Source organism: Camelus dromedarius, chromosome 24 (assembly GCF_036321535.1).
Source record: "Camelus dromedarius isolate mCamDro1 chromosome 24, mCamDro1.pat, whole genome shotgun sequence".
Lineage (NCBI taxonomy): Eukaryota > Metazoa > Chordata > Mammalia > Artiodactyla > Camelidae > Camelus > Camelus dromedarius.
Window position 1 is genome coordinate 1819686 of NC_087459.1, and position 17563 is coordinate 1837248.

The window sequence follows — 17563 nt, forward strand, 5'->3', positions numbered from 1 at the left end:
AATTCATCCTCCCATTTTCCAGGAGATGAACTCTTTTTGGTAAATCAGAACTAACTGAGTACTTAGCCCTTGAACAGGTCTGTGCTGTTACAAGGCACACGTTACCTTTCTGAGTTTCCTTTTAAGTCATTTTTAAAAATGTTTAATTGTGGTAAGATATATAACATAAAACTGACTGTTTTTCACCATTTTTTAGGTGTACAGTTCAGTGGCATTAAGCACATTTATGTTGTTGTGCAGCCATCACCACGGTCCATCTCCAGAACTTTTTCATCTTGTAGAATTGAAACTCTACCCACTAAGCAGTAATTCTCCATTCCCTGCTCCCCCCAGCCCCTGGCAGCCCCCATTCTACTTTCTGTCTCTCTCTGAGTTTCACTACTCTAGGTGGAATCATACAGTATCTGCCTTTTTGTGACTGGCTTATTTCACTTAACATAACGTCCTCAAGGTTCATCCACATTGTAGCATGAGTCAGAACCTCCTTCCTTTTCAAGTCTGAATAATATTCCATTGTACACGGCTGGACCACATTTTATTTATCCATTCATTCATCAATGGACACTTGGCTTCCACTTGTGCTTTTGTGAATAGTGCTGCTGTAAACACAGGTGTGCAAATATCTGTTTGAGTTCCCACTTTCCATTTTTGGGGGTATATACCCAGGAGTGGAATAGCTGGATCATACAATAGTCCTACTTTTAATTTTCTGAGAAACTGTCACACTGTTTTCCATACCAACTGCACCATTTTACATCTTACCATCAGTGCACAAGGGTTCTGGTTTCTCCACATCCTCACCAACACTTGTTGCTTTCTCGGCTTTTTTGTTTGTTTGTTTGTTTTTTGATACTAGCCATCCTAATGGATATGAGGCTCTCACTGCAGTTTTGATTTGTATTTCCCTAATGATTGATGATGCTGAGCATCTTTTCATGTGCTTACTGGCCGTTTGGGTATCATCTTTAGAGAAATACCTATTCAAGTTCTTAGCCCATTTTGAATGAAGTTGTTTGAGGTTATTCTTGTTGTTGAATTGTAGGAATTCTTTACATATTCTGGATATTAACCCCTTATCAGATATGTGGTTTACAAATATTTTCTCCCCTTCTGTGGGTTGTGTTTTCACTCTCTGGGTAGTATCCTTTGATGCACAAAAGGTTTTAATTTTGATGTAGTTCAGTTTATTTACTTTTGTTGCCTGTGGTTTAGGTGTCATATTCAACAAATCAGTTGCCAAATTCAGTGTCACGAAGCCTTTCAATCCCATGTTTTCTTCTAAGAGTTTCATAGTTTTAGTTCTCACGTCTAGGTCTTTGGTCCATTTTGGGTTCAATTCTGTATATGGTGTATGAGTCCAACTTCATTCTTTTACATGTGAATATCCAGTTTTTCCAGTACCAGTTGTTGAAAAGACTGTCTTTTTCCCTGACCACAGATGTGGGAGTTTATTTCTGGGCAGTCATTTGTATTCCATTGGTCAGTATGTCTGTCTTCTAGGTCACTACTATATAGTTTTGATTTCATACCATACAATTTTGATTACTGTAGCTTTGTGAGACCTTCAGCTTTGTTCTTTTTCAAGATTGTTTTGTCTATTTGGGGTCCCTTGAGAATCCATGTAAATTTTAGGATGGATTTTTCTATTTCTATCAAAAAAAAGATACCATTGAGATTTTGATAGGGATTGCATTAAATCTGTAGATTGCTTTGGTTCGTATTGAATCTTAACAATATTAAGTCTTCCAATCCATAGACACAGGGTGTCTTTCCATTTGTTTCTGGCTTATCTAATTTCTTTCAGTGGTATTTTGTAGTTTTCAGTGTACAAATCTTTTGCCTCCTTGCTTAACTTCATTCCTAAGTATTAAGTTGATTTTAAATTATACCAATACTCCATGAATAAATTCTCCTTTTGAAAAAGTGTAAAATTTAAAATAAGGTTAAAATTCCCTTTCACAGTTACCATCCACATTCCTGGCCCCCTCCTCAGCTGGAGAGAACCAGGGTTATGGTCTGAAGCACAGGAGAGGGGGCCTTTTTGTATTCGTTTGCTCTGTGGACCTGTCACAAACACTTAGTTTTGTTCGGTGAGTCTTGCTGTGTGTCCTTCGGCAATGGATCTTGGAGAACTCCCCTTGTTTTAGAGAAATCTACTGTATCCTTTTTAATACCTGCATCATGTTCTGTGTGCGTCTATCCTGCATTTTATTTGGCCATTTCACTCTTGGTGGTTTCTAAGTGTGCATACCTGAACATCCTGGGGCACGCCTCCCTGGGCACATGTGTGAGGGGGGGGGGCTCTGGGGCAGATGTCACAATGTAGAATTTCCAGAAATGTGTGCATTTTAAATTTGCTGGCTTTTGCCACTTTGCCTTCCAAAATGTCTGTACCAATCACCCACCTCCCAGCCATGTCCAAGAGGAGCAATCTCCATATTCCCACCAATCCTTGAGTGTTACCATTTGAAATATATTGCTGATATGGATGAAAATGGTATCTCGTTGTTTGAATTTGCGTTCCCCTGGTTACAGAACATGAACTTGTTGTTTATCTATTCTATATATATCAGTTAGTACCTGCAAATCTCTAACTCCCACCCCTTCCCCACCCCCGGTAACCACAAGACAGCTGATTGTTGACAAAGGTGCCAAGATAATTGAGGAAGGGAAAGAACTGTCTTTTCAACAAATCATGCTGAGACAACTGGATATTCATGTGCAAGAGAATGAAGTTGGACCCTTACCTCATACCACATATAAAAATGAACTCAAAATAGATGATGAATTTCTAATTTTAAGAACTATGAAATTAAGAAGAAGTTATTATAAATTTAAGAACTATAAATCTCTTGGAAGAAAACATAAGAGTAAATTCTTAGGATCTCAGATTAGGCAAGGGTTTCTGAGCTATGGCACTGAAAGTATAAGTAATGACAAAAATACATCAGACTTCACCAGAATTAAAAACATTTGTGCTTGAAAGGACACCATCAAGAAAGTGAAATAACAGCCCACAGGATGGAAGAAAACACATGTGAATCATGTTTGATAAAGGATTTGTATCTAAATACAAAGAACTCTTATAACTCAACAAGAAAAAGACAAAAGATTTGGATTTCTCTGAAAAAGGCACACAAATGGCCAAAAAGCGCATAAAAAGATGTTCAACCTAGTTAGTCATTAGGGAAATTCAAATCAAAACCACAGTGAGATACTACTTCAAACCCACTAGCATGACTAAAATGAAAAGAGACAGACAATAACAAGTGTTGGTGAGAATTTGGGCAAGTTAGAACTCTCATATTGGTGGGATTGTAAAATGATGTGACTAGAAAAATAGTTTGGTGTTGCCTTAAAATGTTAAGTTCAGAGTTACCATATAACCCAACAATTCTACTCCTAGGTACTCGAGAGAATTGAAACCTTATGTCCACATAAAACTTGTACATGAAGATTTTAGCACCATTATTCATAATAGCCAAAAAAGTAGAAACAGTCCAAATGTTCATCAATGGATGAATAGATAAAGTATGATTTATCTACACAATAGATTATTATTCAGTAAAAAAAATGAATGAAGTTCTTTGTAAAAAAAATTTGGGGGGGGGAGTTAATTAGGTCTGTCTGTCTGTCTGTCTATCTATCTATCTACCTATCTATCTATTTATCTATTTTAATGGAGGTACTGGGGACTGAACCTAGGACCTTGTGCATGCTAAACACACACTCTACTACTGAGCTATTCCCTCCCCACAAAAAATGAAGTTCTGACATGTGCTACAACATGGATGAACCTTGAAAACATCATGCTAAGTGAAAGAAGCCAGACACAAAAGGCCACATACTGTATGATTCTGTTTGTACGAAATGTCCAGAGTAGGCAAATCCATGGAACAGAAAGTAGATTAAAGGTTTCCAGAGGCTGGGGGAAGAAGGCAATGGGGAATGACTGCTCATGGGTAGAGGATTTCTCTTTGGGGTGGACGGGGCAGTTCCTTGTAGCCAGGGAGCTCAGACTGTGGTGGAAAGCCAGTAGAATGTCCTAAGTTGGAGCAGCATGATCTAATTAGCATCTTGGGTGTGGGTCTCCAGTTTGTACTGCAGGTGCCAGCGAGGCAGGTGGATTACCGTATGCAGCTGCACCACTTCAGCTTCCGCCAACCCCATGTGGAGAGCAGCACGCACCTGAAGGTGCAGTACAATGGGCGGCTGCCCTTTGTGGCAGGCTTGCAGTGGAAGGACACATCCAGGGCCACCCTGTGGAAGTGGGAAGGTGAGTGTCGTCTAGGGAGTGCCCTTCGCTAAGTCTTTGCTCAAACCATACCCACTACCTGGAACACCCTTCCCTGTGGTTTGCCTGATTCACTCAAGTCTCACTTTTAATATGTCCCAGGAAAGTTTAAATCACCTCCTGACTTCCTACCCTCGCTGACAGAGCTCTACAGTACACGCTCCTGCCTGTTTTTCCTTCCTTATCTCACCCTACTTTCCCCATTAACCATTATCCTGCAGTCCCACTAGACTCTTTTCTGTTCCCCAAACATACCTCAGGGCCTTTGCACTTGCTGTTCCTTCTCCCTGAAACAGTTTTTCTCCCATTAAAAAAAAAAACAGATTTACCATAGTTTACCCTTGAATTAATTTTTTGAATTGATTATTATTTTGATTGAAGTAATACGTAGTTTGAAAAGTAATACATAGTGTGAGAAGTGAATCAGACTATGACTTGATAATTGTCGAAGGTTGGGTGAGTGTTATGTGGGAGCTCGTCATATTCTCTGTATTCATGTATGTACTTGAAATTTTAAGTTTTTAAAAAGTTGAAGTTATGACAAATACACTAATTTTCAGCTTCATGTCTTTCCATGCCAAATTTTGCTTAAAATGGCAACCAGTGTAAATACCTTTTGTTCAGAGTAAATTGTGGACCTCAGTACATTTCAGTATTGCATCATTCACTAGAGTGAAATACACATATTGCCAGGGTACCATCTGGTGAGTTTTGGCAGGTGCGCACACCTGGGAAACCCAAGCCTCTGTCAAAATTCAGAGCATTACCATTGTTCTAGAAAGTTCCTTCATGCCCCCTCCCAGTCCTTCCCAGTTTTGAGATATGCCCACAGTGACCATGATGAGATTATGGGGGTCTCTTAGTGCCTGCCAGAAGCTCCCTTCCTGCCCAGGATACCAGCTCCTCCCTCTCTGCCCCTTGCAGGAGCCTTGAACCTGGGTAGTCCGTGGCTGATGGTCTCCATGGCTCACAGGCTGTACTGGCCCCACCGAGCCACATTCCAGGCTGTGTTGGAGTTGACCCTGGGCAAGGCTTGGATCCTCAAGAATCTGGTGATGAATGTGGCCTGCAGGAGCCAGGGCCTCTACAGAGAGGGCAAGATTCACGTCTACACCCCAGCTACCACCTACCTCCGGGTGCGCATGCTCGGCCACGCCTCCACCCTCTCCTACTTGGCATCGCGCCCCCTCCACCGCCCCAGGGAGCCCGATTTCCTGCCCTCTAGATCTCCCCTGCTGTGCAGAGGGTTAAAGCCGAGGTCTGGGCGTCAATACCAGGTCACAGATGTGTAAAGTCAGGCTCACCCAGTGGTGGCACTTTTCAGAATTAGTTGCCAAGTGAACTTGGGAGAGTGGACCCCAGAATAAATCTCAATTTGCCATATTCTTGCTTAGCGGCCGATAAAGTAAAACATGGAAAGCAGGTTGAACTGGTACCTTGGAAACAAGTAGATATCAGGTTTTTGCCAATAAACCAGTTTGGAAACTTCAAGGATGTAGGTTAGTTTTCCGCCAACTGCTGAGTATAATTAAGTCTGCTCCTTTCACATGTTTGATCGCGGAAGCGTAGCAGAGTTTGGAAGAAAACCACCCAGAGGAGGGCTTCCCTGGAACATAAATCCTCTCCCTGTGTTGGGATCACCAGCAGACACAGAGGGTGGTCAGGCCTGACTTGGGCCCAGAAAGAGGCGGTCAGTGGGCCTTCCTGGGGACCGCAGGGTCCCCTCTGAGGCAGGGGCTGGGTGGCTCCAGGGTAGGGTCAGAAGAAACAGGTCACTCCTGGCAAGCTTAGGGACCTGGAGGAGGTCTTTTTGTGACAGAAAAAGCCGGCATAGGCGTGCATGTGGAGATTGGCCAGCCCGCCCCCGTGGGTGACCCAGCCCAGAAGCAGGGTGGTGGCCCGTCCTGGGAGATGACAGTCGAGGTGTGGCAAGTGATCAGATTCCAAAACTTGCTTGGAGGTGTAGCTGACTGACTGGCTGATAGATTTGCTGATGGGTTGGCACTGGGGGTAAGGGTGTGAAGAAGAGACAAATGACCCCAAAGTTTTGGCCCAGCCAGCTGCCTTTTGCTGAAATGGGGAATCCAGCAGGGAGGGACCCGCAGGTTCTTAGGCAGAGACCTGAGCAGCAGTGACAGACGGGGCAAGGTGTTAGGGAGTTCTTGTATTTGGCCCCATCACCTCTCCTTGTGAGTGTCCTGAGGGAGCTGTGTGAACCAGGGACAGAGGCCAGCAGGGCACGAGGCACCATGATATTCCTCATGGAGCTCGTGCCAAGGGCAATGAGCTGGGGTACAGGGCCTAACACAAGGCCGAAGTGCTCTCCCTCCCCCAGCCCCAGTACAAGCCAAAATAACACCCAGCTCTTCCCAGGGCTCTAAGACCATGACAGGGAGACAAGGCCACCTACAAATGTGTGCTCTTCAGGATACCAAGACCCTGCTGGCTGATAATAAGGGCCCAGTGAGATCATGTTCCCTCCTTGAGTGGAAGAAGAGAGGGGAAGAGAGTGATCTTCTCTGATAACTCTGATGCTCCCTTTGCTCAGGGGTGAAAGAGGAAGATCTGTTTTTTCCTCCTTCCTCAAGACGCTGTAGGAAACAACCAATTTTGCTTGGACCAATCAGGAAAGTTCTAGCTGAGATGGCATGCAAGGGGTTTTGAAGGATGAGTAGGAGTTCACCAAGTGGGAATGGGGAGAAAAGGTGTCCCGAGAGGAGGAAATAGGGTATCCAGAGGCCTCGGTTACCCTTGCCATCCTCACTGCAGGTTTCCATGGTCACAGCCTTGGCACAGAACCTCTTTCGCAGCCAGAGTGAAGTAGAATCAGCCTGGAGTGCAGCAATACAAAGTGAGATCCACGCTGAGAATAGCCGGGACCTTAAGATCCTTCACTGCTGGTTGAAGGGTCCCCAGCGGGAGCTGAACCTAACAGCGGCCTACAGGCACGTGGAGCAGGTAAGGATCCGAGCGAGCTGTGCTGGAAGCTCTGCCATCAAGAGACCCTGATTCCCTCTCTTGGGGTAAAAAAGGGCTTAATGCTACTAGCTCGGCTATGATCTCAGGCCTGCCTGAGCCCCAGTTTCTTTATCTGTAAAATGGACTCCAGCCATATGAGCACAGACCCCAGAGCAAAGTTTGGCCACCTGGAGCTGGAAGCCTGGGTCCTTTGTTCCCGCTGGGCGCTTCAGGAGGTCTGGTCACAGTGGCGTGCCTGTGCAATCTCGTGGTCCAATGGGGTGGAGGCTGCAGCCCTATTCAGCAGTGCTTCTTGGGTGGTCGTTCTCCAGGTGATGAGTGGGTGGTGGGAGCTGCCCCTAGGAACCCCCAGGGCAGGATGTTTAGCAGCTTGGTCCCTGTGGGCCATCCCTCTTCATCAGTCAGTTTCCTTGTTGCAGCCGTGGAAGATCCACGTGTTGCTGACGGCTCTGGGGGCTGGTGCCAGGGGCCAGCCTCAGGGCCTGCAGTTGGAGGGCGAGCTGGAGGAGCTGATGCAAGATGGGAGGTTGTACCAGAAGCGGGGGACATTCCTCTTTAGGTACGTGTGGCCCCTTCCTCCAAGCCAATTCCCCTGAGATGTGGTGCCTGCCCAGGTCTCCCCTTCTCCGGCGTGGAGGGTCACTGGGGAGCAGGGTGTACATTGCTGCCTGGAGGGACCCTCGCCGGCTTGCTGGGCCCAGACAGAACCCAGAACTCGGACACAAGATGCCTCCCTGAGAGCCGTCACATCCCTCGTTCCCTTCTGTTAGTGTGTTAAGGGGGCCACAGAAATCAGTCTCCTCGCTCCCGCCTGAGCGCTGCTCTGGGCATCCACATCAGTTCCGACAGGAACAGCTGGTTAAAAAGCTTGTTCTTTGTCGGGGGTGAACAGGCACAGGGTTGGAATCAGCAGACACAGCCTGAAGTCCAGCTCTGGGACCTTAGTCATCTTCTGTCAAACAACAACAATAACCCAAAAGTAACAGCAGCTGTCATTTGCAAAGATCTGATTCATTATTTTGTTTCTATTTATTGAGCACCTACTATGTACCAAGCGCTTTTCTGGGCCTGTGGAAAACAGCAGAGAATAAAAAGGACAGAAATTCTTGGGAAGTTTGCATTCTTGGCACATACGTTATCTCTCATAACCCCACCACTGTGTGAGCTGGGTATTGTTATGTTTGCCCCCACCTTACAGATGGGAAAACTGAGGTACAGAGAAGTCAGTCCAGTCCTTTGTGGCCCTGGGTCACACAGCTAGTGGAAGGCTAAGACTGGATCCTAACCCCAGTCTGTGTGGCTCCAGACCCCATGGGCTCTCTGCTGCCAAGGGGTGATGCTGACCCCAGCTTTGCCCAGTGAGCTGGGTTGTCGAGGGGACACAGTGGGATGGGGACTGGGTGTTGACTGGCAAGTGTAACTCACAGGGCTGACGTGCGTCCTGATCCTCTTCTCTCTGTGGCCAAGTCTTAACTCTGCAAGTTGGTGACAGGCCCAATCTGAGCCCATGGGCACAGTTGTCCCCTGCCCCTCCCAGCTGCTTTAATGGCTTCGACCTGTATCCCCCACTCCACGCCAGGCATCCCTTGACTCTGCGCATCCCGCAGAGCATCCTCCTGCAGGAGACCTTCATGGCAGACAAGCAGCACCAGCGTTACTCCCTGGAGACGAGGCTTGTCCTTGATGGCCAGGATGAGACCCTGCAGACCACAGTCCTGGGCTACCAGGCCGGGCACCCCTACGTGAGTGGGCTCCAGGGTGCGGCGGGGAGGGGCCTGAGGGCGGGAGGGAGCCCCCATCTCCTCTGACCTGTCTCTGCCTGTGTGCATGTGTGTGGTTGTCCCTCCCAGGTCTGTGCAGGCCTCTCCCACCCATACAACAGCAAGGCCATCCCCAGGAGCTTGGAGGGCTGCGTGGTTGCTTGGAGTCGGCACATCGTAAGTGAGGATCCCAGAGACCTTTCCACGCCAGAGGTCCCCAGTTCGTGTTGCCATCATCCGTCAGATGGACAAACAAAGCATTCTCCTGCCTGAGTTTTCTGTTCTACTCTGTCTCTGCCTGATCCATCTACTTGACAGGCCTGAGGGAATTTTTCAACCTGCCAGCATAATCCTATCTCACTTAAAACCCCCTATGGCTTCTCTTGACCCAGCCTGACCCTCTGCTAATCTGTGAGATGCGGGATTGGGACCATATCTGCTTTGTCATCACGGTAGCCGCAGGGCCTGGCGCATGGTCAGTACTTAATGAATCACTGTTGCTCCAATGCTCTTGAAAATCCGTTATATACCTGATTTAGAGCAGGGCTGACCAACTCTTTCTATGAAGGACCAGATATTAACTGTTGTAGCCTTTGAGGGCCATCCAGCTTCTGGCGCAGCTGCTCACCTCTGCCTTTGTAGCACAGAAACATGACAGGAGGCACCAATGAAAGGACGTGACTGTGTGTCCCTAAAGCTTTCACTATGGACTGAATGTTTGTGTCCCCCCCAGATTCATATGTTGAAGCTCTAATGTGATCGTATTTGGAAGTGGGGTCTGTGGGAGGTGATTAGGTTGTGAGCGTGGAGCCCTTATGATAAGATTAGTGTCCTTTTAAGAGAAACGGTGCTAACTCACTCTCGCCACGTGTGAGGACATAGCTGTCTGCAAACCAGGAAGAGGTTTCTTCACGCAGACACCCTGATCTCAGACTTCACACAGACACCCTGATCTCAGACTTCCAGCCTTAAATAAATGTCTGTCCTTCGAGCCCCCCAATCTGTGGTATTTTCGATATAGCATCTGAACTAGGAAAACTTTCTTTACAAAAACAGGCCGAGTTTGGCCCCAGGGCCGTAGTTTGCTAACCTCTGACTTAGAGGGTCTTAGCATCTGTCTTTCTAGTGGTGAAACTCGTTTGTGCCTGTGTGTCCTTAGCAAAGGATGTCAGGTCTCTGGACCGCAGTTTCCTCATCTGTACGGTGGAGACAGCATCACCTGTCACTTGTGCAGTGGTTGTGAGAATCAGAGTGTAGTACGGCCATCTCTGTCAAGTACTTAAGATGTGCCTGCAGGCCCTCATCCAAGTCTCCTCGATCTCTCTAGGAGTAGAAGCTTTGGGAGCTGACCCCATTCTCCAGCCAGCACTTAGTGAGCACCTACTGTGTGCCGGGCCCTGGACAAGAAAGATGATGGTGGTTTCTCCCTTGTGGGGTCTCCAGAGGTCTGTGGGAAGGATGGTGAAGCCTGACCAGCTGTTGAGCACAGAGACCTGGGACCTCACTTCCCTACCAGTTAAACGGGACTATGAGTGGCCCCCACGTTTGGTAGCTGAAGTCCTTAGGGCTCCTGGGGGGAAAGAACGGGCAGGATGACACCCCAGGACACCTGCAGAAATGTTTCCCAGGATGAGTGCTTTTTTTCTAAACCGGAGATTGCAAAATGGCCATGTGGGCCAAATCCAACCTGCAGATGTGTTTTGTTTGGCCTGCTGCACATTTAAATTTAAAAAAAAAAAAATGTCGACACTTAGAAGATTTAGGGTAAAACCCAGATTTCTGTTTCTAATTAAAAAAAAAAAAATCCGAAGATCTGACCCACTGGGCGTAAAATCCCACCTGACAACAACAGGCTGGAACCAACTAGTTGGGGATCTTTTAGTTTAGTTTAATTTAGCTGTCTGTTCTTTTTAAAACCTTGTCTTTGCTTAATGACACACATCTTTCTCTTTTCTTGGACCTCTGTTTATTCCTTCTCCATCTTGGCTCTAAAATAAAACTGCATATGCCTTTAAAGACATACACTCACGATAAAATTCTGTGGCAAGACACTTTAAATTTCTCAGTCAACACAGGTAGGAAACGATGGTAACCTGCTACTTGTACTTTGCACGTGGCAGAAGCTAAATGGTTGTTGAGTGAATAAATGATTAAATATGTGCATGCATTTCCTGTTGCTTCTATAATGAATTACCGCAAGTTTAGTGGCTTAAAACAACACAACTTTATCTTGTGTTTCTGGAGATCAGAAATCCAAACGGGGTTTTGCTTGGCCAAAATCAAGATGTTGCCAGGGTTGCATTCCTTCTAGAGGCTCCAGGGGAGAATGTGTTTCCTTGCCTTTTCTAGCTTCTAAAAGCCACCTGCATTTCTTGGTTCATGGTCCCTTCCTCCAGCTTCAAAGCCAGCAGAGTAGCATCTTCCACTCTCTCTGACTCAGCCCCCTGCCTCCTTCTTATAAGAACTCTTGGGATTACCTTGGGCCCACTGGATAATCCAGAATAATCTCCCCATGTCAAGATCCTTAACTGCAAAGTCCCTTTTGCCCTGTAACATATTCACAGGTTGCGGGGTTGAGGATGTGGGTATTTGAGGGCAGGGAAGGTACTATTCTGCCTGCCACACTGTGAATTAAATGTTCTTCCACTTCAGCATGGCTTTGGCCTTGGGGTTTCCAGGTATAACTGCAAGTAGTGATTCTGCATTCTTCTAGATGTATTTATTGAGCACCTACTATGTGCCAGGACCCATGCTGAGTGTTAGTGAATAGAACAGGTGCCCTGTGAGTGAGACACAGGCCCTCAGCTATGATCCCTCCAGCCCACTCTGCTAACCCTCCCTGTGGGCACTGGGGTTTACCATCCCCGTTCAAAGACCCCACCTGCCCCTGCCCCTATTTCCTTTTCTGGGGGTGGGACAATGTAGATTGTGCTTTCACCCATCCATCTTCTGACCCCCTTGGACTGCTGGGTTCCTAGGGTGGCTTCTGCAGGCTCTGAGTGATGGGAAGTCACCTCTCTCAGGGCCTTTGGCTCTTGTACACCCAGGCTCAGAACAGGGAACTTGAGGCCACTTTGAAAGTCAACCAGAAAGTCTTGCTGCACTTGAAGGGCCTGCATTATGACAGATCTCGGCGCGAGGAAATCTGGCACAGCCTGGCCCTGGACTTGGCTCATTCCTCCCAGGTACCTGTCCCCAGGTCAGGCAAGGGCTGGTTTGTGGCCCCCAGGCAGAGCTCGACTGTTGGCGAGAGTAAAGGGTACTGTCTATTCCTTCGCAGCTGAGGTTCCCCCAGGCCCTGAGTTTGAATGGGGACATTATCTTCAGACGGAGTCCCCAGGGAGCATTCGACTGCAGGGTGGATGCATGGGCTGCTGTCAACAACATCACATCCCAGGTCAGAAGGCTGAGTTCTGCCTCCGTGCTGAGGGAGGAGGGTTTTGACGTTAGTGTGCAGGTGTCCTATATGGGACAGCTGAGGAGGTGGAAGGGTGGCCCTGGCAAGATAACAACACAGCCCTTATTTTGTCAGTGTGCATGTGATCGATCAAGATGCACTATTGTAATAAAAGTTTGCTTTACTGTGAAAGTTTATCCTCCAGTCCTGTCGCAGTTCAGTGTGGCTCAGCTTCACGTAGTCACTCAGGGACCCATGCTCCCTCCACCTTGTGGCTCTGCCCCAGCTGGCAGATGGGGAGAGAGGGGGTGAGAATTATACAGGAGGTTTTCATTGGCCAGGCCCCTAAGTAGTGCATGCCACTCCTGCCCACATTCCATTGGCCAGAACTCATCGCATGACCTTACTCAGCTGCAAGGGAGGCTGGGAAATACAGTTTAGCCACGTGTCCTGGAGGAAAAGGAAATGCATTTTGGTGACTATATGGCAGCCACCGTAGGCGTATTCATTAATTCACCATATACAGATTGTGCCTCTGCTGCGTGCCAGGCTCTGTGCAGTATGCTGGGGCTGCACAAATGACTGTTGCTATTCCCATCTCCAAGGAGCTTTCAAGCTCAAATCCCAGCTCCACTGATGACTTGCTGTGTGACCTTGGGTAGATTACTCAACCCCCCTGATCATCAGTTTTTCTAGCTGTGAAATGGGGATAGTTATAATATCAGCCTATGAGAGCAGGGCTGATGATTAAATAAGATGATAATTGTAAAGCCAGCTTCCTAGTGCCTGGTTCATGGTCAGGGTTAAATAAAAGGTGGCCATGGATATGGGAGGCATGAGCAGGGACCATGACAGGGGAAGGAGGGAGTCTGGGGTCCCAGAACTGTCCTCCCAGCTCCATACCTGGGGCCACACTTCTCAAGCTTCCAAGTAATGCAGCCTGAGGGCATTGGTAGTTCAATGGCAGAATTCTCGCCTCCCAAGTAATTGAGCCTGGGTGAAATTTAGGGCTGAGAACCAGCGAGGGAAGATGTTGGTTTCTGGCATCTGCTGTGGGGCCTGGGTTTGGGGCAAACTCTGGGATGACCTGTCCCTCGTTGGTGCCCAGCCAGCCACCTTCTGGGGTTCTCCTCTTCCTCCTCTGCTCCCTCTGACGTCCCCCTTTTCCATCTCCCCCTCCCAACAGGTCTTGGTCCAGCTGAATGGCTCTGACTCCCAGGTGGTGTTTTTCTTCCTGCTCAGACATCCCCAGAGACCAGCATTTCCTCCAAACTTACAGGTACAGATGGTGGTCCCTTTGGGATGACCTCAGTTGCCTGCCAAGTATTGTCTCCGAGTAGTCAGCTTGCTGGGAGATGGGGCGGAAGGACGGGAGGATGGAGGCCCCACGGAGGGAGCAGCGGGGATGCTGCCCCACGATGTTAAGCTCAGCCAGACGGCCCCTCCAGAATCAAGAACAGATGGAAGGGAGGTTTCCAAATCCATCATTTGGAAGTGATTGTCAAGGCAAGAAGGGTTTTTAGCTCCCTGGGGGAGGAAAGGATCACATTTCACCCTTGAAAATGGAAAGAAACAGAATTGTCCTCCAAACCCTGTCTTGTAATTGGGCTTCGGAGAAGCTGTATGAGCCTTCAAAATGGGTTTTTGACCCTAGAATAATTTGCCCAGTGTTGGGTAGAAATACTAAAGGGTTTCTACAAGGAGATACAGGGTCAGAGAAGGGAGATCAGGCGGAAAGGCTGTGCTCTGCTCCCCCAGGGCCGGCTCCTTAGAAAGCCCCCTACTTTGGTTGCTTCACTGAGGAAGCTGTGTGTGCTGTGGATACAGAAATTAGACGGTGGGCCGGGACAAGGAGGTATAGATGGGTAATCTGAACACTGATGAGGACTGGAATTTAATAGCAGTTTTTAAATGCCTGCTGGGCCTTCAGCCCTGTGCCTGTGGGTTTCAGAAACTCGAGTGGAGCCTGAATTATGGAAAGTGATCTTTCTCAGAGGCACGTTCTCTCTCGTGTCGGTATCTCTGAAATCAGGATGTGTCTTCAGGTCACCATAGGTTCGTTGTTTCATTAGCAGCCTTTTTGCTTTCGAAGAGACGTATAAAATCATGGCATCTCAGATTCTAAGATGTGCCATCATTGTAATCACTTATAGCGGGAGCTGGCATCTGTTGAGTCTTTATCGTGTGCTGGGCTCCGTTCTAAACCCTTTACCTTTTATTTAAACAAAGCTTTTTTGGGAGGGGGAGGTAATTAGGTTTGTTCATTTCTTTCTTTTTAATGGTGGTACTGGGGATTGAACCTTGGACCTCGTGTGTGCTAAGCACGCGCTCTACCACTGAGCTACACCCTCCACCCTGTTCTAAACCCGTCATGTGGATCATCTCACACATGCCTCGTGATGGTGCTGTTGTGGCATTTTGCAGATGACTCTAAGGCATAGCCAGATGACTACCTGTACAAGGTCACCGTGGGCATAAGTAGGGGGTCTTGGACAGGAACCCAGGCGGTCTGGCTGCAGAGCCCAGGCCACTCATGCAGGGCAGGGACAGGTCCCGTTGGAAGCTTGGATGCTGGGTCACCTAATGGCTTCTGACTTTACTATTACTTTTAAAAGCAGCAGAATCCTTTACTTAACTTATCTCTCTGGTTGAGTGGGGGTGGGGGAAGGGAGCAGGAGCCCAGCCTTGCCAGCCCCTGTTTACCGTCTTGAAACTCTCCCAGAGTGTCCCCACGCTGGTGCTTTTAACCTGATTTTCTTTATCACTTCCCCAAACCAAAGAGGCTTTTTAGACATTTTTTCCTAATTGCCCTCACTAAGAATTTCTGTAATTCCACAGATGTCCTGTATTTCTATTATGAGCTGATGCATATCTATGCCCTATATATATTAAAGAAATGTTAACCTACCCCCTGCCGAGAACCCATTGTGAATTTGGGGGCAATATTGCCCTCACTGAGAAGGCCTGGTCTGCAGGACCCTTCAGCCCTCAGAGGCCAGTCGGAGAAACCGCAGTGTCGCCTAGAAGTTCCCAGCCCAAGCTGCGTGTTGCAACCACCTGGAGAGGTGTTAGAACATACCTGGATCCCAGCCTGGAGATGCTGAGTTGATTGGTCAAGGGGTCCCTGGCAACCATTAAAAAATTAATAAACTTCACTTTTAGAGCAGTTTTAGGTTTACAGAAAAATTGGGCCAAAAATACGAGAGTTCCCCACATACTTCCTTCCCCGCCAGGACAGGTTCCCTTCTTGATAACATCTTGCATCAGTGTGGAACATTCATTAAAACTGATAGACCGATATTTATTATTAACTAAAGTCCATAGTTTAAGGCTTTCCTCCCTGTATTGCACATTCTGTGGGTTTTGCCAAATGCATAATGTCATATATCAGCCTTTACTGTACCACGCAGAGTGTTTTCACTGTCCCCAGAATCCTCCAGACTCCACCTGTTCCTCCCTCCTAACCTCTGGCTACCACCGAGCCACTTTCTGTCTTTTCCATTTTACCTTTTCCCCAAATGTCATCTAGTTGGAGTCGTTCAGGATGTAGGCTTGACATGAAAGGTTGGCTTCTTTCATCGAGTAGTATGCACTTACAGTCTTTCCTGTCTTTTCATGGCTTGACGGCTCATTTCTTTTTGTCGGTGAGTAATATTCCATTGCACGGATATACTACAGTTCATTAATTCAAATATGGCGGGGCCAGGCATACTTTTTAAAGCTTCCCACGTGATTGCAATGTGCAGACTAGGCTAGGCCAGTTCCTACCCTGTAGATGAGGAAACTGAGGCACAGGTCAGGAAAGCAGGGAAAGCCTCCCTGCCTCTGACCCGCTCCTCCCCCCATCACCTTGGTGGGCCTGGCCAAGCCTTTGCTCCAGCCTGACCCCAGGTGTGGCCCCTCTTTATGCTCCAACACACTCCCCTTTGACCTCCAGAGTTTCTGGGTGTCCTCTGGGCCCCCAAGGACAGTGTTAGGGGCATCCTTTTCTGTAACTCAGTTGCATGGGGGTCCTCTGCTTCCCCCAGCATCTCCCTTCAGGCATAAGCATGAGTTTTAGAGCCAAGTAGGCCCAGGCTGAATATGTGAAACTTCTTTGAGCCTCAGTTTCCCCATTTGTAAGACAGAAATTCCTCTTCATGTGTTGTAAAGGATAAGATGAGACTCTGTTCCTGGCCCAGGAGCTGGGGTCAGGGAAGGCTGTCCCTCATTCTTCCCTCTGTCTCATTTCTCTTCCTGAGTGTTTGCTTGTGCTACGTTTGGTGATGCTCAGAGCTGGAGTGGCTCAGGAAGGCTTCCTGGAAGAAGGGGAATCCTGTGTATCCAGCTCCCACAGACCCTTTCTGTCCCCTCTCTGCTTCTCAGCCCTCTCCTGCCTCCCTGCAGGTGCAGGCAGCTTCTGGGCACTACAAAGGGCGCAGCCTCAATGGCTCCCTGTCTGTGCACACGTCTGACAAGGAACTGGTTCTGCTGGAGGCCAACGCCAGCCAGGATACCTGGAGAAGCAGCCAGGGCTGGGGTGTGAGCGTCCTCCTCCGCCAGGAGGTCCTCAGAGCCCCCAGGGCTGTTCGGCTGCAGCTGTCCAGCAAGGTTTCCCCAGCCAGGTGCCGGTCCCCACGTGGCCTGCGAGGGGGGAATGGGGCTCCAAAGGTCAAAGGGCTGGTGTCCTGGGAGATGGGAAGACATCACTCAGGTGCCCTCTTCTGTCGTTCTGGGACCCTGCCTAAAATTACCCCCATTTGTGCCTCTCTTGATTTTAAGGCATTGAGGGAATGGAAGGAGGAGGCATTCAATTTTCCACTTTTATCTTTGCTTTTTCAGTTGTAAGAGCATTCACTGTAGATGACTTGAAAGATTATAATAGCATATAAAGAATAAAACAAAAATCACTGGAGGTAGTCATGGGGAATAATGTTGATGTATTTCCCTCCAGTCTTTCATCTCTGACTACATTTTCACATATTTGATACATCCACTATGATATGGCCAACAAGAACCTGGGGGTATTGAGCCAGCCTGGGTTCAAATCCCAGCTCTGCCATCACTGCCTCTCAGACCTTGGGAAAGACGCTGTGCCCTTCTGTGCCTCAGTTTCTCAACCTGCTTCTTAGCTTTGTCCTAGGATTAACTGAA

At 47.9% G+C, this 17563-nt stretch overlaps 1 protein-coding gene across 1 annotated transcript in view; it reads left to right on the forward strand.

Moving 5' to 3' along the window:
• Positions 1-17563, forward strand: part of LOC105089063 (uncharacterized) — a 130791-nt gene that overhangs the window by 58590 nt on the left and 54638 nt on the right. The window contains exons 31-40 of the mRNA XM_064478760.1: positions 4096-4276; positions 5219-5430; positions 7064-7252; positions 7693-7832; positions 8853-9015; positions 9124-9210; positions 12081-12218; positions 12314-12430; positions 13617-13709; positions 16817-17034. Coding sequence (XP_064334830.1) covers positions 4096-4276; positions 5219-5430; positions 7064-7252; positions 7693-7832; positions 8853-9015; positions 9124-9210; positions 12081-12218; positions 12314-12430; positions 13617-13709; positions 16817-17034 — 1538 coding nt within the window. The remainder of the gene's footprint in view (positions 1-4095; positions 4277-5218; positions 5431-7063; positions 7253-7692; positions 7833-8852; positions 9016-9123; positions 9211-12080; positions 12219-12313; positions 12431-13616; positions 13710-16816; positions 17035-17563) is intronic.